General features: G+C 34.5%; 2 protein-coding genes across 2 annotated transcripts; one reads left to right on the forward strand and one right to left on the reverse strand.

The window, feature by feature from the left end:
• Nucleotides 1-287: 287 nt before the first annotated feature.
• Nucleotides 288-1,223, reverse strand: LOC123791128 (olfactory receptor 2L8-like). The gene has a single exon (XM_045795767.2). The coding sequence runs from the start codon at nt 1,221-1,223 to the stop codon at nt 288-290; it is 936 nt and encodes a 311-aa protein (XP_045651723.2).
• Nucleotides 1,224-24,848: 23,625 nt separating this feature from the next.
• LOC123791129 (olfactory receptor 2L8-like) lies at nt 24,849-25,787 on the forward strand. Its single transcript, XM_045795769.2, has one exon. The coding sequence runs from the start codon at nt 24,849-24,851 to the stop codon at nt 25,785-25,787; it is 939 nt and encodes a 312-aa protein (XP_045651725.2).
• The last annotated feature ends 305 nt before the right edge of the window (nt 25,788-26,092 follow it).

Below are 26,092 nucleotides of genomic sequence, written 5' to 3' on the forward strand. Positions count from 1 at the left end.
TAATACCATCAAGTTGGACTATTTCCAATGTCATTTCAAAGTAGTAATAAAATCTTATTGCCTACAAGTTAAGGGAAAATGTATGCTCTTTATATTTATTGAAAACCTACCAGAGAGAAAACAAAAAGGGTGATTGGGGATATGCCATTATTTTGCTAAATACCAATTATTTTAGTCTTCTAGAACAATAAAATCCCTGTCTTAATCCTGTAATGACACCATTCTTAATGAGTGTATAAAATGAAATCGATAGACTTCTATGCTCACAAGACTAATGAGAACGTTGTCTACATTACTACAGAGCAGAACCTCTGAATCACTCTTCTCATTGCCCCAGTCACCTCCTTGTTTCTAAGGCTGTAGATGATGGGATTGAGCATTGGGGTCAGAATGGTGTAGAAGACAGCCAGGACCTTGTCCTCTGTGGGAGATCGGAAGGATCTTGGGCGTAGATAAGTGTAAACAAAGGGTGCATAGTAGAAAGTGACCACAGTGAGGTGGGTGCTGCAGGTCGAATAAGCCTTCTTCCTCCCTTCTGTTGACTGCATTCGGCAGATGGCAAGGAGAACCCGGCCATAGGAACATGTGATGCCAATGAAAGGAAGTGCAAGGAAGAGGGTGGTGCTCACAAACACTGTGTACTCATAGACCCAGGTGTCCATGCAGGCCAGTGTCAACATGGCGGGGACATCACAGAAGAAATGGTTGATGGTCCTGGATCGACAGTAAGGGATATGGAGGGCATATACCGTGTGGGCACAGGAGTTGATTGAACCCATTATCCAAGATCCTGTTATCATCAGCACACATACTCTTTTGCTCATACGAATGGGATAATGGAGAGGAAAGCAAATAGCCACATAACGATCATAGGCCATGGAGGCCAATATTAGTCCTTCTGCACTAGCTAAAGTGATGAAGAAGAAACTCTGAACTCCACACCCAATGAAAGAAATAGACTTCTTTCCAGAGAGATAATCAGAAGCCATCTTGGGGACAATGTTGGAGATGAAGTTCAGGTCCATGAGGGAGAGTTGACTAAGTAGAAGATACATGGGTGTGTGGAGATGGGTGTCCAGGAAGATGAGAATGATCATGGACAGGTTGCCAAAGACAGCCATTAAGAAAATGAGAAAACTGAGAATGAAGAAAAACAGGCCAATTCTTGATGGTGGGAATAACCCCAATAAGAAGAAATCGGATGTTTGGTTAATATTTTCCATGGGACATTAATTTAGTTTTCCCTAAAGAGATACACATATAAAGTTCCAAAAAATAATCTCTTATTAATTCATTATTTTACTTCCACTGTGATTTATTAAGGAAACATTACAGATATTAAAAAAATTAACACATATGTTGATAAAAAAATGTTTAGTTTTTACTTCATAGATAAAATCTTGATGAGACATACATTTGTCTCCAAGATATCTCATAGAAATCTGTAAATTTTTAATAATAATATATTTCTGTAATGACTTAATTAAGACACATATATTTATTTTTCTATATGAATTTAGGTATTATCAACGGAACTTACTCTTTTTATGTATACATTGTAAATCAATGTAAATGCATAAACTACAGACCCATACTAGAATATATTTTATGATCCTTAGACAATGATTTTTTTTCTTTTGTAACTAAGCCCTAACATTTCTGAAAATAAAGTAGCCTGTCAAGTCATGCTGCAGAATATACTCCTTTTTTTGTTGTTGTTTTCCCAAAAAATGCTTGTCAAATCAAGCTTTTTGGATCTTAAGCATAATTTTCTTCTTCTGTTTTCCCAGAAATCTACAATGAATAATTATTGTCAAATATAATTTATATGAGGCTGATTTTTCTCACCATCTTTCAACATTCAAATGCTCTAATTTAAGGAAACCCCTTTATTGAGAACTTCTCCAATTTTTTGTAGCTTCCATGGCTGCTCAAGTTCTCTGAAAAGATGTGTTCTTTATATCTGCTTCTCAATAGTTATATAAAATTATGCATTACTTTATGTCACTTTTCCTTACTCATTCCTTTTTCTGTCGCATTTTTGTATTCTAAAACTCTTTCCATTTCTACGTAAGTGTGAGAGTTTAGCCCATATATGTATTACCCCCATCATAAAATTCAACTAATGTAATAATAAAGAAGTAGATCTGTATAAACTTAAAGGAAGTGGGAATGAGAACAGAGAGGAGATTAGAGATGAAAACATTAAGAACCTTTTGGGAGAAGACGTTTTAAGGAACAAACACATAAAAGGAGAAGGAGAAATGGCATTTTGAGAGTGTTCTAAGTGGGAATGAGAGGAGGGAGTATTCTCTACAAGGGGTACCATCAGTGAGTGTATCCCATCATGTTATGCCTCAAAAGGATTGTAGTCCTTCAGTCTCTCATACTTTTCTAGGACAAAAACATCAGAGGGTTGAAGAAATCTTTACAGGAAAGAGAGTTGTAAACACAAGTATACACATACACACACACACACACACACACACACACACGGAGTTAAAAATGATTGAGCTAAAAGTAAGAAAGCTTTACAAAAAATCTGATGTCTTCAGAGAAATATGAGAAGTTGTTAAATCTGAAGCACAAATGCCATGTGTTATATAAAACAAAGTGCCAAAAACAATAAAAAACTGGAAAAAAAGGATAGAAATTAATATAATAAATTTAACGAAAATTTCAAAAGATAAATTGATGAAAATCTACAAAAAACAACACCAAATCACAAAATTTGACATTTAGAAAAGATAAGAGAATGAGAGGAATAATATAAGGTGATCCATTATATACTTATATGCATTCCTGTAAATCCATATGACATTGATTTATTTTGGGCAAAATATTTATTTATTTTGAAGTGAATATTATTATACAAAACCTTTTTTTCTGCCAGAACCATTATATATGAGCTGCAATGTTCAATGAGGATGCCAAGAACACAGAAAAATAAATGAGAAATCGTCTATTAAATGGTACTTTCTTGAAAATGCTAAATATCTTCTTCAAAACAATTTTTTGATAACTCTCAATATCAGCTAGATAAATATCTTAAAATCTTCTTGAGAGAAATTATGGTAATATGAGAAGAAATATATGCAGTAATTTATATAAAATAGCATTGTATTTCACAATACTGTTATATATTTTATATGCAAACTATAATATCTAGAAGATGGCAGAATGTCATCAATGCATATTCCCAAACATAAAGTGGGATGTAACTATGTTGAGATAATGGGGGGCAGGGAGGAGGAAAAGGTTGATGCTGTAAGGAGGGAGTGACACTTTACTCACAATGGTCTGTTACAAATCATGATATTGATTTGAGATTTAGGAATCAAGTATTAGAACATACACATATTATTTAAAATTTTGAGGAAGCATTGGAAAAAATTATAAAATGATTTGAAATATTTGCCTTGGGCATCAAGAGGAATGGGTAATGGGAGAATCATTTTAATCTGTGGTTTGTTGATGTCGTGTCCAAGCATAATTTGAGTAAAATAGTTAAGTGATATAAAAGTTATTTCAGTTACTAATTTACATGTGCTGAAATTATTGCAGATGTGAATCTCCAAATCCATTATGAAATACCTTCAGCAGAGTCCTAGATATATATGAAGAAATTGATTTTAAATTATTTTGTGGTCACTGTCAACTTGCAAAGGAAAATCTGGGAAAGTTCGTTTCATTGTAAATTGGCATTTGGATAAGTATGAGCCCAGCATATTAGACTGATATCATAGGATATAATCTGTATTAGTAATTTCAATTACCAACAAGATTAAACATGTAATATTTGTAGTTACCAAGGGAATCAACATTGTTACTATGTCTACCATTTGTATTTTATACAGGGCTAGCTATGACAAAAATTCCATGAAGTAGTTAGTTTGATTTCCATTTAGTCATGAGAAAAACAATGCAGAACAGAAATCATGAATGGTAAATCACATTTGTTCTTTGATGTCACGTCACATGACTGCTATGCAGCATTGTTTTAATTATCTATATTCCTCTACTCTTATATGTTAAATAACTTGCCATTGGGGCACCTGGGTGGTTCAATCAGTTAAGTGTTGGCCACTTAATTTTGGCTCAGGTCACGATCTCAGGTTCATGAGGTTGAGCCCCACATCGACCCTGCACACAGTGTGAGGAGTCTGCTTGAGATTCTTGCTCTCCCTCTGCCTCTCCCCCTGTTTGTGCTCTCACTCTAAATAAATAAGATCTTTTTTAAAAAAAATAACTTACCATGTGATATCAGCTAAAGAAGTATTGCATCTGACAGGGAAGCCACCATAGTTATTGAATATCTGTTTCAAGGTCTAAAGAAAGAACTATATTTTTTATGTAAAATAGATTAATTCCCTTTTATTTTTATTTTTCCCAATGATATAATGATCGCTAATCTATTTACACACTATTTGCAAAAGATTTGCACCTGACTCAGTCTTTTAAACTTCAATAGAACTTTTGGGTTTGGCATCAGCATTCCTGACAATATATAGTGGAGAAAAAGGGAAAGAGTTTGTTATTGAGTTGGATAACTAAGCCTTGAACCTGAACAAAGTCCATCCATGGTAGAGAAGATAGAACTATACACTTTCATTAACCATCTCCGCTGGGTGGAACCTGACATGTGTTAAGATTTGTGCCAGGAATAAATAGGTCTTTAATCCTGACCAGTGGCTCTTGAGGTTGATACAACCATCAATATGGCTATGGATATGTGCAAATGATAAATCAAGTTTCAGAGATTTAAGTGAATTCTTTGGATTTTCTGCCTTAATTTAGATGTTACATATATTGATGCAGGTATTTATATATTAAATTATTATTTAAAATTAATCCTACCTTATCACTAAAATTTTTTTAGGTAACAATTCAAAAAGTTGTTATGTTTAATTGCTCAAAACTAAAAAACATTAAAAAAATATAAAAGCTACTGATTAAAAATTTACTATAGATGAAAGAGAGTCAAGAATGTATATAAGTTCCTTTATGCCTAAATAAATTGGTTTAATGCTTATGTTTTGTTCAAGATATTTCTTGTTTCCTCTTATTTGGAGTCTTAATCATATTTTCACTTGCTCCCTGCAGCAATACGACTTTACCCAATGGGGTAGAGAATACACACATCACTCCCAGATCCTCTAAATGAATTCTAATCCATGTCTTCTCCCAATACCAAAGTGTCCCTAGGTGATTTTGGTCCCAGAGAAATACTTTCCTCTGTATTATCTCCTCTATAAATCAGGTTGTAAATGTATATATTCAGCTCATTCCTATATTGTAATGAGAAAAAATATCTAATTAATGTCCAGTTTGAAATAAATTGCATATTACCATTTTTATTTTAGTTTAATAACACTTATTAAGCATTAATTATTGTGCATGTATTATTTTTCCTGTTTCCCATGTTTCTATTCAACTGCAATGAAAATTTGAAAAACATCTCACATTAGTGATTCACATATTTACAGAATAAACATATTTTTCAAATATAGGTTCATTATTATAAAGATGAAATTTGGATTCCAAGTGATAAGAAAATAATTATTTAAAACTATAATGTGATTTAGTAGCAGATCTGGAAATGTCCATTGACAAATGGTAAATGAATTGTGTAATATGTATATTATACAACAACAGCAACATGGATGAACCTGGAGGACATTAAGCTAGGTGAGATAAACCAGACACAGAAAGACAAACACTTCATAATTACAATTGTGTGTGGAATCTAAAAGTCAACGTTTAGAAGTAGGGATTAGAATGGTGGGAGTTGTGGGTAAATGGAGGGAAAAATGGGAAGATGTGGGTCAGATGCTACGGTTTCCATTATACATGTTGAATAAATTCTGTAGTTCTATTTTACAGCAACTTATATACAGTTAACAACGTTGTATATTTGAAATTTTCTGTTAGATTAGATCTCACCAGTTGGTACTATTGTCATACACACACACACACACACACACAAAAGTAAATGAATTGGTGGAAATGCTAATTAGTTTATAGTAATAATTTTAATATGTAAATATCTTAAATGAAGTTGTACACCTTAAATATATAGAATTTATGTCAATTATACCTCAATAAATCTGAAAAAAACAGGAGTTATTACAACATTGAATAGGATAATTTATATGGGATAATTAAAATGTGATTTGCATGAGTGACCAGTGTACAGTAGAGGGGACATTTTTACCATCTTCACCATCACCATGACCACTAAAATCAACATAGTTACCATCATATTATCTTTATCCATGCACCTACCACTCTTAGATTTCCAGTGATATTGTTCCCAAATTGTTCAATGCAGTATTTGATTTTCACAAAGCATCCTAAGTTGCTAACACAGATTTAATTATTATTGCAAGAAAAAAAATGTTTAAGAAAATGCAAGAGTTAAATAGAGAAAGCGGTACAATTGGAGAAATTTGTGTTAAAAATAATCATAATATATCCACTATTCCTATGAAGGCCTGAATTATTTCCAGAAGTTGTCATTTACATTCAGGAAATATTGTTTCCACAGACAGATGTATTTAGTCATTACTATTTGACCTTTCTTATAAATTCCATCTTATGGTTTTGAATAAAATCTAGGCAAGAAATCCTTTGATTAGAAATGGCAGCTGCATATAAGGAAAAACACCACATAACCATTAATATATTTATCCTGGGAAATATTGAACGACTTTGCACTCATTGGCAAAATGTCTCCCACCCCAAATCCAGGAAAGAAATAGGAAATGCTTATTTTCTACAATCACTATTGATGGTTTGGGATCCTACATGCTAGCTTTCGTCATTGAATTTCATGTGAGCCCATCTAAAGCCTATCCCAATACGACTCAACCCTGTCTCTTACAAAGACCCTCATTTCCTCCCATCCAGAGAGCACATTTATGAACTAGCTCCTAAACCACTTTCTATTGTAAACAGTGCAGCTATGCTCACTCAAACTCCAGTTAAAATCTTCTATTTCCAGACTTTACCAACTCTTACATAGATTACATCATTCATTTCCTAAACTGACAACTTTAAATCGGGAATGATTTCAATCCAGTCAATAATCTACAATGCCAAAAGAATTAACCCAATAGGATCTACAGCTATGTGATCACATCCTATGCATGCATGAAAATAGCTCTCCTTCTGTAAAATAAAATTTATGCTACATATGCCATACTGAAGCATTCTTTATTTAGCAGAAAACTCCCCCATCTGCAATGGGTCCATTACAGGTTCTGGACTCAATGTACCTTCCCTTTCTCAATGGATAATACGTATGCTTCAAATTCAATTATTTTTCTAAAAAATGTCTTGGTCAGACAAATTATTTCATTTGCAGCTTCAATTGCATTCATATGGATATTTAGTATATATTTTGTCAGAGATTATTATTATTCTTTTTAAAGTGACCATATTTTCATGAATACAGTATCATTTAGTGTAGACCCTAGTTTTATTTACCATAAATCCAGAAAATACATTCATAGATGCTCATAGATAATACCAGCCATTGATTATATCAATTCCACCATATTCCACTACCCCTTCACAATAGATTATTAGATGTGACACCGATTCTTTCCAGAACTGTATAATGTTTTGTATTTTATGTTTAAAGGGAGCTTTATGTATTTTAAGTACACAAGTGTGTATGCAATTTATTTATTTTTATTTTTAATTACATATAATATAAAATATATATAATATATTTTAAACTAACTTTAGTCAAATAAAATTTTCCTTTGAATTTCCATAGTTAGATACCTGAATATATCAGTTACTTATTCTGTTTTCTAAAAGTAGTTTTTTAAAAAAATTAATTCTAATCAAAATTATCTTAAGCATTTGCAGAAGTCTCAACTCTTAAATGATAAAAATAAATTTAAGACATGTACCTTTTATTATCTCACATATTTAAAACTTACTGTTTTGGATAGCTGACATTGGCCCTCCAGGCATCAAATGAACAAAGTCATTTTTCAAAATAGATTTCTTTGAATATTTTTCAAACCTGTGCTTATACTTATCTCTCATCTATGCCCTTGACATTTTAGATAACTCCATAAACACTAAACAGCAATCATAATTTCAGGACATCCTTGGAGATTAAGGATAATGCTTGGTGTTTTGTGTATGCATTCTCTAGGGAATGTCCACTGAGACATGAATAATGCAGGTTAAATCACCAGTAGCTTGGCATGGCCTTAGGCCAAAGTTTAGAAATGAGTTCTGATAATTTGTGTTGATGTTGTAATAGTTATGTTAAAGGTCAATTCAGGGGGTTAACAAATATATTTATTCAGACTTTTTGAATACTGTGTCTCTCAAGTATAAATTCATGTATAAATTCTTTGCATATTTTGGATATTAACCCCTTATTGGATATATTATTTGCAAATAACTTCTTCCATTTGGAAGATCCTTTTTTAATTTAAATAAAGTTAGCCAGCATATTCTACAACTTTAGTTTCAGGTGCAGAGTTCAGTAATTCATCAGTAACATATAACACCCACTGCTCATCACATTGCATGCCCACTTTAACACCTGTAACCTCAGCTACCCCATTCCCCTACCCACTACCCATACAGCAACGCTCAGATTCTGTCCCATAGTTAAGAGTCTCTCATGGTTTGTCTCCTTCTCTGATTTCTTCCCTTTCAATTTTCCTTCCCTTCCCCTATGATCCTCTAGAAAGTTTCTTATATTTCTAATATGAGTAAAGCCATATAATTCTCTTTCTCTGGTTCACTTATTTTGCTCAGCATAATACCCTCCAATTCCATCCACATCAATGTAAATGGTAAGAATTCATCCTTTCTCATGACTAATATTCCATTGTAGATATGAACTGCATCTTCTTAAACCACAATCATCTGTTGAAGGACATCTTGGCTCTTTCCATACCTTGGCAATTATGGACATTGTTGCTATAAACATTGGCATGCAGGTCCCCTTCCAATCACTACAATTATGTCTTTGCAATAAATACCTAGTGGTGTAATTGTTGCGTCATAGTGTAGCTTTTTTTTTTTTTAAACTTCTTGAGGAACCTTCATACTGTTTTCGAGAGTGGCTGTACTAGCCTGCATTCCCACCAATAGTGTAAGAGGGTTCCCCTTTCTTCACATCCTCAACAAATTTGTTCTTTCTTGCCTTGCTAATTTTAGCTGTTCTGACTGTGTGAGGTGGTATCTCATTGTGGTTTTGATTTGTATTTTCCTGATGCCAAGTGATGTTGAGTATTTTTCATGTGTCTATTGGCCATTTGTATGTCTTTGAAGAAATGTCAGTTCATGTCTTTGGCCCATTTCTTGACTAGATTATTTGGTTTTTTGGTGTTGAGTTTGATGAGTTCTCATGAATCAATGGAACAGAATAGAAAACCCAGAAGTAAGCCCACAATTATATGGCCAATTAATATTTGACAAAGAAGGAAAGGATATACAATGGGAAAAAGACAGTCTCTTCAACAAATGGTGTTAGGATAATTGGACAGCAACATGCAAAAGTTTTAAACTTGACCACTTTCTTACACCATACATACAAATCAACTGAAATGGTTTAAGGACCTACATGTGGGACCTGAAATCATAAAAATTCTAGAAAAGAGCACAGTCAAGATCTTCACTGGAATCAGCCAAAATAAAAACCATATCCACTGCAAAGGAAACAATAAACAAAGCAAAAAAGACAACCTACTGAATGGGAGAAGATATTTGCAAATGAAATATCTGATACATAGTTATTGTCCATAATATATAATGATCTTATATGATCTTATATGATTCAACACTTAAAAGAACAAATACTTCAATTAAAAAATGAGCAGAAGACTAAGACATATGATCCTATGAGAGAAAGACAAATACCATATGATTTCACTCATATGTGGAATTCAAGATACAAATAAAAAGAAGAAAAAAACAAAACAAAACAAAAACTAGTGAGACAAACCAAAAAACAGACTGTTACCTATATTAAACAAAACTGGTGGTTACAGAGAGGAGGTGGGGATGGGGATGCGTAACATAGGTGTAAGGGATTAAGAGTACACTTATCTTGATGGGAACTGACTAATGTACAGAACTGTTGAAACACTGTACTTTACACCTTAAACTAATAACACTGTAAGTTAACTATACTGGAATTAAAATTAAAAAATCAATAAGCAAATACATACATATGTAACAAAAATCAGTAAATATGATCATTGATTTTTTTAAGATTTTATTTATTTGAGACAGAGTGAGAGAGAGAGCATAAGTACGGGGGGTGGGGCAGAGGAACAGGGAGGAGCAGGCTCCCCACTAAGCAGGGAGCTCAACATGGGGCTCAATCTGAGGATGCTGGGATCATGACCAGAACTGAAGGCAGACACATAAAGGACTGAGCCTCCCAGGCACCCCTCTGATCATTGATTTAAGAGCTGTGTGACTTTATGAATAATTCAATTGCACTTAACACAGAAATGAAATGTAAATAGATCACTGGTGTGTTTGGATGTCTGAGTCAATTAAGTGTCTGACTTCAACTCTGGTCATGATCTCAGGGTCTTGGGATCAAGCCCCACATCAGGGTCCATGCTTAGTGAGAGGTCTGCTTCTCCCTCTCACTCTGCCCATCTAAACCCACTCATGCTCTCTCTCTCTCTCTCTCCTTCACTCTCTCAAGTAAATAAAATCTTTAAAAAATTATAAAATTAAAAAAAATAAATGCAAACAGATCAGGATTTTCTTTATCTTCTATTCCTTTCTGCCATTTCTTAGGATAAACCAAATGCCATGACTCCACAGCAAGTTTGGTTTTGTGGTGTTTCATGGGGAGATCTGTGGCATTCAATCCTCACTAATTTTGAGGCAATTTGGAGGAATATAGAGGGTATTTTAGGATCACTTTGCTCTTTGAGTTTGCCAAGGCATGGTAGGGCTGTGAGTGTCTTACTCAGTACTTCTATGCCTGAACATGGAGCTATCATGACCTCTCCTCACATGGTGAGTGTGTCAGGACATTCAAGAATAAGAGGTTGTGGCCTATATCTCTTCAAAGAAACATGGGTATAAATAACCATCCATCCACAGACATACCATTTTGAGAGCTCTGGATTCCACATAAAAGCATGGGAATGGAAAAGGCAAATTGAAGAAAGTAGAAAGGACAGTTTCACTCCCTCCATAGGGAAAAGAGAGTCAAGTGAGCATCCATGTTTTCTGTGGACACAAGTGTCGAGCCCACTTGCCCATGGACCCTGTGAGTCAGGCCATTTGTGTAATGTTCTTGCTGACCTGTCCCAAATTTCTGGCTAAATTGACTGATAAAAGAGTTTTCCTGTCAAATCCCAACTATTAATATTGGAAAAGTGACTACTTCTTCAAATAAGCAAACATCAATGCAATGCTACAAGGTTTACAAAGTGTCAGGGACACATGACGCCCCCAAAATAAAGTGAAACACAAGCAACTGACCATGAGAAATGAAGATCTAAAAACTACCTGATAAAGAATTCAGAATATTTACTTAAATGAGAACAAAAACCAAACAAACAAAAAACTCAACAAAATCAGTAAAACCATATTTGAGCAAAATGATACCTTTAACACAGAGATTAAAGCTTTAAAAAAAAGCAAATGGAAATTCTAGAACTGAAGAACACAATGACAGAGCTGAAAAAGAATCAAGAGTCTATACAGACTTGATCAAAAACAAGAAAGAAACAGTGAGATCAAAGATAGATTACTTGAAATTTTCCAGCAAGAAGGAAAAGAGGGAAATAAATTCAAAAACAGTTTAAGTGAAAGAAAGCTTAGAGAATTCATGGGATCCCATAAGAAACCAACATATGTAGCATGAAAACCCCAGAAGGAGGAGAGAAAGAGAAAGGGGCAGAAAGCTTAGTTTAGGAAATAGTAAGAATGAACTTCCATTTATGGGGAGAGAAATGAGCATACAGACCCATAAAGTTCAAAGGAATTCAAAATAGATTAGAAATAAACAAGGTGGTATGGAGATACATTATAATTAGGAATTCAAATAACTTAAAATATTTTAAAAATTTTAAACTGGACCCATTTTTACCTTTTCCCAAGTAAAAAGTATAATTAATTCAGTTACTGGAAGCCAGGAAAAACAAAAGGACATTTAAGATATCTGCAATGATTATGCATTGTTAAACATTTAAAAAAATATATTCTTGCATTTAAATGAGTAATATTATTTTCATTATTTAGCTTAGGATTAAGATGTTGGGGTCCATATATACAATTGAATATTACTCAGCTATCAGAAAGAATGATTTTTCAACATTTGCTGCAACATGGACGGCACTGGAGGAGATAATGCTAAGTGAAATAAGTCAAGCAGAGAAAGACAATTATCATATGATTTCTCTCATCTATGGAACATAAGAACTAGGAAGATCGATTGGAGAAGAAAAAGATAAGGAAAGGGGGGGTAATCAAAAGGGGGAATGAAGCATGAGAGACTATGGACTCTGAGAAACAAACTGAGGGCTTCAGAGGGAAGGGGGTGGGGGAATGGGATAGGCTGGTGTTGGGTAGTAAGGAGGGCACATATTGCATGGTGTACTGGGTGTTATACCCAACTAATGAATCATTGAACTTTACATCAAAAACCAGGGATATATTGTATGGTGACTAACATAAAATAGTAAAAAAATATTTTAAAAAATGTCAAAAAAATAAGTAAAATTGTTTCATAGTTTAATGTTTTTCTTCCAGCAAAATGGAAAAATTTGAAAATATGTCATACCTAGTATAAATTATAGATAGCTATCATAGTTGTGATATTTTAAGGATTTTTTTATTATGTTCAATTAGCCAACATGTAGTACATCATTAGTTTTTGATGTAGTGTTCTACGATTCATTAGTTGCTTTTAGAATTTCTTGTACGTTTTCTTTTAAACTGAAACATTCCATTTAATTATCAAATGTGTTGGCTAATACAATCAAAATTGTGAAATAATATCTGCAGATTTATCATTACTATGAACTTACTGAAGAACAATATATAAAATAGGTGATGAATGAAACTTTAGACACACTAACATTGGAAGAATTTGAATCTGTTTCTTTAACCATTGAATTGACCCTTAACACCTCTGTGAAAATATCTGAAGAAATTAGTTGAACTCCTTCCCCAATCTTGGTTTAGGTGTATCTTGGGCTATTAGTCACTTAACCTGTACTGTCCAAGTCTCAGTGGACATTCCCAAGTGAATACAAAAGAAAAAGAAAAAACAAAACACAACTAACCAAACAACCAAAGAAACCAAACAAAAAGCAATAGGTTAAATATCCAGTTAAAGAAGGCATAGAATCATTTTTGCTGTTGTGTTTCTTAGAGTTATCTAACATTTCAAGTGTAGAGATGAGAGATTAATATGTATACTTGTATGGAAGATATTTGAAGACAGTTACTGATAAAATGACTTTCTTCATATGATGATGACTAGACCGCCATCATCCACCCAAGCCATGCGTTTGTGAAAGGGCAAAGATAACACAAGGTACTGCACTGATTTCAATTGCTTTCTTATTTTTAGTAATCATACAAGAAGTGAGACTCCTCAGCAAGTGTTTAAGAGAACTTCATTTAGAATATAATAGTGTAGTGTATAATAAGTAATAGATACAATTAGGCATCTCATTATCCAGAGAACTCTGTTTTCTTATTTTACTGAAGAGTTTAAAACAATATATAAATAATTTCTTGTAGAGTGTATACTCTTAAAAATGAAAGAAATGAATTGGTTGTTTCAACACATGTTCATTTTTTAACACATGAAGTTCTTTGTAAACTGAAAAAGTGTTCTTATACAACTCTGAGAATTAATCTGATTACGAGTGATTGTGAAAATCTTACTGAAAAATAGTAAAATTGATAGTAAAGGCTACTGTTGATAGTATCTATGGACTGCTGCTCTGGGTTTATGAAGAGCACTATGTAAACGTACCCTTTACCATATTCTGGAATATAATTGATAATAATGGTGATACGCCATGATAAAACATATAAGAAATGTTTATGTAAATTAAAATGATACTTCAAATATCAGAATATTTTCCTAGTGATACTTGAACGAAGACATTTATAGAAAAAAATGTTGGGCAGCAATTATAGAATGTAAAATAGACAACAAGACATGGTTTTTGAGCTGATTCACAAACGAGCTCTCAGGATGGGAAATGAAATGAGGATCCTAATGGAGTATGCTTTGTATGTGCTCAGGTGATTGGGATAGGCCAGTGATGTGTATTAAGGAGGGCATGTATTGCATGGTGCACTGGGTATTATATGGAAGAAATGAATCATGGAACTTTACATCAAAAACTAGGGATGTACTGTATGGTAACTAACATAATATAATAAAAATATTATTATTTAAAAAATTAAACAAAACTAACACTTAAGGGCCCAAATCCTCACAAGTTTGTGGGGGACAATTGTCTTTCATAATTATTTCTTCTTTTTCCATAAAGGAAGAGTACTTACATGGCCCCAAGGCAATCTTAATGGTGCTTCCTACTTGCTTTTCACCCTACATAAATTCACTGTAACTAAAACCTAGAAATCACTTGTCTAGATTTTATATAAAAACACACATCAGAATACAGATATCCCTCATTTTTTAAGTTTCTGTTACGCCAGTTTGCTTTCACAAACACCTACTTCAGTACTATTCATGCTAACCCAACGAAATCTGAAAAGATTTCCACTTTTAGAAAAAGAAAAAATGTTAAAGGTGAAATTGGCACTCAGTTTGTACTTAGCAGCAAGCCATCAGGGAGGCCTCAGGCGCACAGAGCAGGGAACGTGGAATTGACAAGCCGCTTCCCCAGGAACTACATTAAGAATCTCAGCACCCATCCTTCATAGCTTTGAACTGTGAGTGTGAGCCCCTGTTTATGTGATTTATTTTGTACACGCATCAGCAAGATGTGTCTGTGGTATCGGAAAAGCCTAGGAGTGGTTATTTTCAAGTCTGGTAATGATGAAAAATAATTTATAAAAATTAATGGTAACTGTTTTTTCACTTCATGCACTTTCAGCTTATGGAAGCTTTAGGAAGAGTACTCTGCTTTCAGGGAGCAAGGGTATCCTGTGTGTAGTGAAGATTAAAAGAAAACAAAACTGAAAAAGTCCAATGGTGTGTGTGTGTGTGTGGGTGTGTGGAGTGGGTGTGTAAATTGTGAAAGCCAACTTCTGGAAATAATCCGGGTTACTGTATGTTTAGTTATGGCAATCGATTGTTTTTGTTTTTTTTTAATAACAATATTTTTATCATATTATGTTTGTCACCATACAGTACATCCCTAGTTTTTTATGTGAAGTTCCATGATTCATTACTTGTGTATAACACCCAGTGCGCCATGCAATACGTGCCCTCCTTAATACTCATCACCAGCGTATCCCATTCCCCCCCACCGCGGGAGTCCTCAGTTTGTTTCCCAGAGTCCATAGTCTCTCATGGTTCATTCCCCCTTCTGTTTACCCCCCCTTACTTCTTCCCTTTCTTCTCCTACTGATCTTCCTACTTCTTATGTTCCATAAATGAATGAAACCATATGATAATTGTCTTTCTCTGCTTGATTTATTTCGCTTTGCATTATCTCCTTCAGTCCCGTCCATGTTGCAGCAAATGTTGAGAAATCATTCTTTTTGATGGCTGAGTAATATCTCATGAATATATGGACCACAACTTCTTAATCCAGTCATCTGCTGAAGGGCATCTTGGCTCCTTCCACAATTTAGCTATTGTGGACAATGCTGCTATGAACATTGGGGTGCATATGGCCCTTCTCTTCACTACGTCTGTTTCTTTGGGGTAAATACCCAGTGTTGCAATGGCTGGATCATAGAGTAACTCAATTTTGAACTTTTTAAGAGACCTCCACACTGTTTTCCAGAGTGGCTGTACCAACTTGCATTCCCACCAACAATGTAAGAGGGATCCCCTTTCTCCACATCCTCTCCAACATTGTTTTTGTTTGTTTTAAACACAAGCTCTGTGAAATTGATGTGTTTATGCTTCTAACGTTTGCATTTGTTTTCAATTCTCATACACATGAACACATTTCCAGTGAAAAATCAATAATAATATCTGACTTAAGTACCTTGCAGAGTTTTTGTGAAGATCAGTGAGGAGAACATATGGAAACAATTTGATAATATTATCATCTAGTGTAGTATATGAAAAGTGAAGGTAAAGACAATGATAATAATAAAGATGCTGAAATTTACAGCTACTCTCCCGTGACAATGTATAGCCAAATATTCACTATATTTTCACTATGTCTTATCTCATAGATAACTCGTAATACCTAATGTTTCTTTATATCTGCTGTACATACAAAGTACAGGCTCTAATAGTTAAATTCTTTAATCCAATCTCCTATTTCCTGTGAGCAGGTGAGCTAGAATCACATCTAGCTTTAAACCTAAACTTTCTCCAGTGCACAGGTAGAATGAATGAAAATAAACCCATTCTCACTGCCAAACAGAAGTTGAAAGGCAGGTCTTGTAATTAATATCTATCTTTGAATATATCCGCCTACCTAATTACCTATTTATCTACTAATGCTGATTCACCATTGTGAAATTTTAAGGAATTATATGGATTGAAATCACTCAAACATGAACCTACGGAAATACTGTGTCCAGATCTCTTTATACTCTAAAAAATGCATAGTTATTTTTAAAAATGAAAGTACACTTTGCTTCAATACTAAATATTATCATTAAAATGTCTAATTCACTAAAGGAATGAAAACTATAAATTCATTGTCTCTTTAGTAGAATCTGTTGTGGAAAGACTTGAAAGGATGTGAAATCTCATGCAGAATTCCAGGAAAGGAATCTGTGGAGATTTACACTGATCTAGAACCCAGAGGACCCTCTTCTGGATCATCTCAGTCTGATTGTATAAAAGCCATTTTACAATGATGTAAACTTTACATAACTGGTGGTTAAGCAAGATAATTTTATTTAAAATAATTCCCCTTAAGACATGCACACTGAAGTATGATCAGCCAATTTTTAGGAACAAAGATTCACTTTATGCAGCTAATGATTTCAAAGCCCTCCTGGGGAATTGATCTGGTAACCTGGTTTACTGGATTCCCAGGCCTCCAGGTGAATAAAGAACGTCACTTTGGAGAAGGTCAAGTATTTTAGGCTATTTCAGGGATCTTGAGAAAATGATTCAAATTCCTATGAAACCTGGTGGAGAGTGTCTTGTGATTTACAGGCCCTTAAAATCTAATCTGTGATTTCTTATAACTCTTCCAGCAAAACCATATTAAGGAGGCTTCTTAGGTAAATCTGTACTTTTTCTGCACCTCTGTAAATGATCAGAATTATTGTGTGATCATGATTTTTTCGGGGAAGGTATAGTTTTGATCAAAATTGAAGAGAGTGTACATCATAAAAATCTGTGTGTCAGTGGATAACTCTGTTTTATCTATATTCTAGATGAAATTTCCTAACTCTATCAGTAGGTCACTGCACAGGCTTTAAAAATTCACTATATATCTCTGTGATCATTTTTGTTTTTTTATATTTTTAATAATGAAAAATCATTTTAAAAGTATCTGTTTTATAAATATATGAACTAGTAAAATTAGTTTTCTACATGATTTAATTTTCATATCTACATATAAACATATGAAAAAATAGATGCATATTGACTTCAAGAGATGGTAATATGTAATTCCTTTGAACTTGGGTAGTATTTGCATGATTTTACTCATTAGGTAAAATATGGACACCTATAATATAAATTACACAGGAGAGAATATGGGTGTGCCTTTGCAAGCCAAATCTCCTAGGTAAGGACACTTTGCATTGGGAACAGAACAGGAATTGAATTTTATTTAGAGGTTTTGAGAAACTATTTTTTATCAGGTAATGTGTGTGGTTATAGTGTGGTCAAGTGAAAATAGACCAGTGCTTCTGAGAAAACAGAGTATGTTCAACTAAGAAAACTATAAACACTAAAATAATTTGGTGTTTTAAGGAAGGTTTCACATACATTCTTTTTCTTCTACTACTTATTTAGAATTTCTATTTTAATAACATTTAATTCATTATTTTTTCTCCCTTTTTCAGTTTATGTGTGTTTTGGTGGATAAAAATTGGCCAACGCTCATTTCAGAACAAGTATCTCAAAATATTTAATATTTGAAAGATAAGATGTAGGATGCATTTAGATAGATAGATAGATGATAGATGGATGGTAGATGGATGATGGATAGACTAGATAGATGATAGATGATGATAGATAGATAGATGATAGATAGAAAGATAATCGAGTAGGAAATCCAGTCGTCCAAATATATATATTTAAGTTGAATTCACTTAGAACTCCTGCATCTCAATTTTATCATCTATATAATATTATTGTGATATCAAGTTCAAGAGATAGAGGTCAGTATCAAGTACAATTTAATTCTGACATTTATTCTGACACATTCCAGTTATCAACCTATCTTCATACCTTTATCTTCATACATTTATCTTGTCTTTCGTGTAGGACATGATGAAGATTCTAGGCTTGTTTCTTCTGTTCACTATGAAACCATCAGAATGTTTTCAGCTATTTCTTTCCTCCCATATATTCTGTAATGTTGATGCCCAGATTGCAAAATTTTTAGGGAAATTTAAAAAATCACAGAGATTGAGAGTGAATTCAAAAGGATTTTCAGGGTGCATGCTGGTGTTTCTCATGTTCCCTGAGGGCGGTCAGAAGTTGGCTGTGGATACCAACATTGCCATGAATCTGTTAAACTGAGTAAACCTGATGGTCTTAAAAAAATCAAAGTGATGGAGGGCCACCTGGGTGGCTCAGTTGATTAAGCATATGAACCTTGGTTTTGGCTCAGATCATTATCTCTGGGTCCTGGGATCAAATCTTGCATCAGGCTCTGTGCTCAGCATGGAGTAAGTTTGTCCATCCCCTCCCCTTTTATTCTTCCCCCCACTCACACTCTTTCACTCAAGTAAAACCAAACTGTGTTATAAATATGCTCAATATAGGTTATTTATTGTTTTTTGAATGGATAAAACCAACATGAAGGGAACAGAAATAAGTTACTTGGATTTATTTTTACGTAAGAAAAAACGACTTCTTTACACTGTGAAAAATTCAAGGCTAACATCTGACAGTTGAATATACATCCCTGTCAGATTCAGGGGTCCTTTAAACAACATCCTGTGTCAGGCTATTAGAACAGTGCAACATGAATAATAAAACATCTAATGTGGCAGTCATAATACATGGCATCAAATACCAGATATGAAGTGCCATTCATTATTTCTGTTCTGTGCCGAATTTTTTCACCTTTAGAGGGAATAATACTAACTCACTCATTGGAAACTTCATTAGACAGCCTTATATAAATTACATGTGGTAAGAATGATCATAATTTTACTGGTAATTTTAAATATTATGTTTATACTTGTCAATAATTAAATTACTAATATAAATAGTATACTACAGACATGGTCTCATACACAATATCAGGTTGAATCCAAATGACATTTTTGGGTAAAAAAAATGCCCTCTCCCTTTTTTCTTTGCAATTTTTCAGAGGCCACAGAGTGTTCAAAACTCAATTGCACTGCATATATTCAGGATCCTGTTGTAGGTTTTATACAATATTCTTGGAGTTCCAAACAAGGAATAATTTAGGTTATGTTTAAATATATATATATATATATATATATATATATATATATATATATATATACACATTCTAATAACATTAGCTGAATTCACCTTACTGTGCAGCCATTACCATCATCACTGCAGAACATTTTCATCTTAGCCCACTGTAAGTCCATACCCATTAAATATTAATGGAATATTAATTGGAACTGGAAGCCCCCATTCCACTTTCATCTTTATTAAATTTTTATTTTTTTACTTTTTAAAAAATTTTATTATGTCATGTTAGACACCGTACACTACATTAGTTTTTGATGTAGTGTTCCATGATTCAGTTTACTTTTTATCCTTGAAAGTTCTAATTCAATGTTAAATTAGATATATACTATGGGACATACAGTGTTCACTCTAGGAGAACAAAACAAAGATCAAGTAACACATAGACTAGAAATACTGGCAATAATTTGCTTGGTTTTAAGACTCACACTTAAAAAATAATCAGAGAGATGGTAAGCTCTAGCACAAAGTATATGGGCTTTGGGATCAGCTCTGGGTACAAAAACCAGTTCTACCACTCACTATGCAACACTGGAAAAAGCACTTTGGAGCCTCAGTGTCCTCATCAGGTAAAACAGAGCTCTTGTCTTAGAAGAGCATAAGCATTTCTTTTTTTAAATAAGATTTTTTTATTATATTATGTTAGTCACCATACAGGACAACCCTAGTTTTTGATGTATAGTTCCATGATTCATTACTTGCTTATAACACCCACTACACCATGCAATACATGCCCTCCTTGATACCCATCACCGGCCTATCCCATTCCCCCCCTCCCCTCTGAAGCCCTCAGTTTGTTTCCCAGAGTCCATAGTTTCCCATGGTTCCTTCCCCCTTCTGTTTACCCTCCTTTCTTCTTCCCTTTCTTCTCCTACAGATCTTCCTAATTCTTATGTTCCATAAATGAGTGAAACCACATGATAATTGTCTTTATCTGCTTGACTTACTTCACTTAGCATAATCTGCTCCAGTCCTTTCCATAATGTCGCAAATGTTGTGAAATCATTCTTTTTGATGGCTGAGTAATATTCCATTGTATATATGGACCACAGCTTCTTAATCCAGTTATCTGTTGAAGGGCATCTCGGCTCCTTTCACGATTTAGTATTGTGGACAATGCTGCTATGAACATTGGGGTGCATATGGCCCTTCTGTTCACTACGTCTGTCTCTTTGGGGTAAATACCCAGTGTGCAATGGCTGGATCATAGGTTTGCTAAATATTTAACTTTTTGAGGGACCTCCACACTGTTTTTCAGAGTGGCTGTACCAACTTGCATTCCCACCAACAGTGTAAGAGGGATCCCCTTTCTCCACAATTTTTGTTTCTTGCCTTGTCCATTTTTGCCATTCTAACTGGCATAAGGTGATATCTTAATATGGTTGTGATTTGAATTTCCCTGATGGCTAATGATTTCGAACATTTCTTCATGTGTCATGTGTATGTTTTCATTGGAAAAGTGTCTGTTCGTATCCTCTGCCCATTTTTTGATTTCTTTATTTGTTTCTCATGTATTGAGTTTGAGAAGCACCTCGTAGATCCTCAAAACCAGTCTTTTATCTGTAGTGTTATTTGCAAATATCTTCTCTCATTGTGTGGGGTGTCTCTCTGTTTCATTGACTGTTTTCTTGGCTGTACAGAAGATTTTATCTTGATGAAGTCCGACAAGTTGAATTTTATCTTTTTTTTTTTTTTCTCTTGCCTTTGGACATGTGTCATGGAAAAGGTTACTGTGGCCGATGTCGTAGAGGTTGCTGCCTATGCTCTCCTCTAGGAGTTTGATGGATTCCTGTCTCACATGGAGGTCTTTCATCCATTTGGAGTTTATCTTTGTGTATGGAGTGAGAGAGTGGGCAAATTCCATTCTTTTGCATGTAGCTGTCCAATTTCCCCAGCACCATTTATTGAAGAGACTATCTTTTTTCCACTGGATGTATTTCCCTGCTTTGTCAAAGATTAGTTGCCCATAGAGCCGAGGGTCCATTTCTGGGTTCTCCATTCCGTTCCATTGGTCTATGTGTCTGTTTTTGTGCCAGTGCCATGCTGTCTTTGTGATCACAACTTTGTAGTATAGCTTGAAATCTGGCAACGTGATGCCCCCTGCTTTGTTTTTCCTTTTCAACAATTCCTTGGCGATTCGGGGCCTCTTCTGGTTCCACACAAATTTAAGGGGTCTTTGTTCTAGTTCTTTGAAAAATGTCATTGGTATTTTGATCGAGATGGCATTGAAAGTGTAGATTGCTCTGGGTAACTTAGACATTTTAACTATGTTTATTCTTCTGATCCATGAGCATGGAATATTTTCCCATCTTTCTGTGTCTTCTTCAATGTCTTTCAGAGTGATTTGTAGTTTCAAGAATAGAGATCCTTTACGTCTCCAGTTAAGTTAATTCTGAGATAACATATGATTTTTGGTGGTATTGAAAATGGAATTTACTCCCTAATTTTTCTTTATTCAGTCTATTGTTCATGTATAGAAGTGCAACTGATTTCTGAGCACTGATTGTGTGTCCCGCCATATTACTGAATTGCACTATAAGTTCTAGTATTTTGGGGGTGGAGTGTTTTGGGTTTTCTATATAGAGTATCATGTCCTACATGAAGAGAGACATTTTGACTTCTTCTTTGCTGATCTGGATACCTTTTATCCCTTTTTGTTTTCTGTCTGCAGTTGCAAGGGCTGCTAGTACTATATTGAATGAAAATGGCAAGAGTGGGCATCCTTGTCGTGTTCCTAATCTTAAAGGAAAGGCTTCCTGCTTTTCCACGTTGAGGATGATATTTTCTGTAGGCTTTTCATAGATGGTTTTATGAAATTGAGGAATGTACCCTCTGTCCGTACACTCTGAAGAGTTTTAATCAGGAAAGAATGTTGTATTTTGTCAAATGCTTTTTCTGCATCAATTGAGAGGATCATATGGTTCTTGACTGTTTTCTTGTTGATATAATCTATCACGCTGATAGATTTGCGAATGTTGAACCACTCTTGCATCCAAGGGATGAATCCCACTTGGTCATAATGGATAGTCCTTTTAATGTACTGTTGGATCCTATTAGCTAGGTTCTTGTTGAGAATTTTGGCATCCATATTCATCAGGGGGATATCAGTCTCTAATTGTCCTATTAATGGGGTCTTTGCCTGGTTGGGGATCAAGGTAATACTGACCTCACAGAATGAGTTTGGTGGTTTTCTTTCTGTTTCTATTATTTAATACAGCTTAAAAGAATAGGTATTATTATTAGGTAATCTGTGTATTGTTGATAGTGAGTATTGAGGTCCCCTACTATTAACGTATTTTTATCTATATGTCTCTTTATTCTGGTTAAGAGTTGGCTTGTGTATCTTGCTGCTCCCCTGTTGGGGGTGTAGATGTTTATAATTGTCATATCCACTTGTTGGATACACCCTTTAAGAATAATATAGTGTCCTTTTGTATCTCTAACTATAGTCTTTAGTTTAAAATCCAATCTGTCTGATAGGAGAATTGCTACCCCAGCTTTCTTTTGAGGTCCATTGGCACAAAACATGGTTTTCCATCCCTTCACTTTCAGTCTGGATGTATCTTTAGGTTCAAGATGAGTTTCTTGTAGACAGCAAATGGATGGGTCATGTCTTTTTATCTAATCTGCAACCCTGTGGCTTTTATGGGAGCATTTAGGCCACTCACTTTGAGAGTAATTATTGAAAGTTATGATTTTATTGATGTCATGTTGCCTGTGAAGTCTTTGTTTCTATAGATTTTAAATTTCTGTTCTGTATCACTCTTGGGGTCTTTTTACCTTTATAGAACCCCCCTTAATATTTCTTGAAGGGCTAGTTTGTTGGTCACATTCTCTTTCAGTTCCTGCTGGTCTTGGAAGGTCCTTGTCTCTCCATCCATTCTGAATGACAGCCTTACTGGATACAGGATCCTTGGCTGCATGTTCTAAAAAAAAAAAAAATTAAAAATAAATAAATAAGTAAATAAATAAAATGTTTCACTCATATGGGGAATTTAAGAAACAAAACTAATAATGACAAGGCCAATGACAGAGAGAGAGATAAACCAAGAGACAGACTCTTAACTATAGAGAACAAACTGATGGTTACCAGCAATGAGGTAGGTTGGGGATGGGTGAAGAAGAGATGGGATTAAGGAGAGCTTTGTACTGATGTGCACTGGGCGTTGTATGTAAGTGAGGAATCACTAAGTTCTGCACCTGAGGCTAATACCACAGTGTAAGTTAACTCACTGGAATTTAATAAAAACTTAGGAAAAAAAAAAGAAAAAATGTGTAAGAGAAAACACCACAGAGTACTGTATATCATGTCAGTACTGGGGAAACAGGGAGACATAAAACATATGCTATTTGAAAGAACTCTTTCATATTTGAGAAACCTACCATGAGTATGGTGTGTAGATATTTAGTTGAAGGGTCTACATGAATTTTCAGAAAATGGTTGAGGAGGCAGAAGGAAACGATTTTCTATAAATTGTACTTAACAATAAGACTTCATTTAAGATTTCAGAACAGATGAAAGCAATATTTTTACCTGACTTCAAGGATATTTGATTAGATGTTACTGTGTAAAGAGGACTCAAGAAGGAAATGTTGCTTCTCAACAGAAGCTGATAGGTTGCTTCAGCTTTAGAAGTAAGTCTTAGGAAAGAAAAATGATCCTGTATGGGTCATAAACTTTTGTTCTTAAAATAACTTAAAAAATATGTATTTGCATTGATTTTCTATGCATATATTTTGAATAAACATCTGATTTTAGCAATACTTCTGTTTGTGTACATCATTAAAACATAATTTTCCTAATGAATTCTTAATAAGTATATGGTATTTTTAATAACTTTAAGGATTTCCTAGAAAAAACAAATACTACTAATGCTTGCATCTTCAAATTTTGACCTCTGAGTCACAAAATAAGTGTTTTGTTTTGTTTCTCCAAAATATAAAAGTTCAGTTATTCACTTAAGACTTGTAACATTTTAAATAATACACAGTCTGACTAAGATGATAAAGTCAAATATCCTTTTGTTCCATGCTTGACACACTGTTCTGTCTGCTTATAGGAAAATCCTATCAATGCCCCATGGAAAACTACACTCAAACATTAACTGATTTCATCCTATTGGGGTTGTTCCCACCAACAAGAATTGGCCTCTTCTTCTTCATTGTCATCATTCTTATTTTTCTAATGGCTCTGTTTGGCAACCTGTCCATGATTCTCCTCATCTTCCTAGATACCCATCTCCACACTCCCATGTATTTCTTACTCAGTCAGCTCTCTCTCATTGACCTGAACTACATCTCCACAATTGTCCCCAAGATGGCTTCTGATTATCTCTCTGGAAACAAATCTATCTCCTTCATTGGGTGTGGGGTTCAAAGCTTCTTCTTCTTGACTTTAGCAGGTGCAGAAGCATTGCTCCTGATATCTATGGCCTATGATCGTTACATGGCTATATGTTTTCCTCTCCACTATCCCATCTGTATGAGCAAAAAAGTATGTGTGCTGATGATAACAGGATCATGGATTATGGGCTTAGTCAACTCCTGTGCCCATACTCTATATGACTTCCGTATCCCTTACTGTCAATCCAGAACCATCAACCATTTCTTCTGTGATGTCCCCACCATGTTGACTCTGGCCTGCATGGACACCTGGGTTTATGAGTATACAGTGTTTGTAAGCACCATCCTCTTTCTTGTGTTTCCTTTCATTGGCACTGCATGTTCCTATGGCCGGGTCCTCTTTACCATCTGCCACATGCGGTCAACAGAAGGGAGGAAAAAGGCCTATTCAACCTGCAGCAGCCACCTCACTGTGGTGACTTTATACTTTGGACCCTTTGTTTACACTTATCTACGCCCAAGATCCTTCCGATCTCCCACAGAGGACAAGGTCCTGGCTGTCTTCTACACCATCCTGACCCCAGTGCTCAACCCTATCATATACAGCCTGAGAAACAAGGAGGTGATGGGGGCACTAAGAAGAGTGATTCAGAGGTTCTGCTCTGTAAAAATGTAGACAAATCTTTTTGCCTATGTACCCAACACTGATTATAAGTCCATTCTTCATCGCCCAGTAACTAAAGTATTATTTTATGCTTAGAGTGTAAGGACTAAAATCAGAAGAGAAGAAAATCACTCATGTGTGGATAAAATTATCTTGCAAATATATATGTCATTATAAGCTATATATATATTTTTTTTTTTTCCTTTACGGTACTTTTTCTCATGGATTTCAAATGCAATGTTTGCTAATATGTTTTCAATGAAAATGGTTCTTTTTCTTGTAGAGATAAAAATGGAAATTTTCTAACTGAAGTTGTC

This window comes from Ursus americanus, chromosome 5, assembly GCF_024610735.1.
Source record: "Ursus americanus isolate L20-20 chromosome 5, mUrsAme1.1.p, whole genome shotgun sequence".
Taxonomy (NCBI): domain Eukaryota; kingdom Metazoa; phylum Chordata; class Mammalia; order Carnivora; family Ursidae; genus Ursus; species Ursus americanus.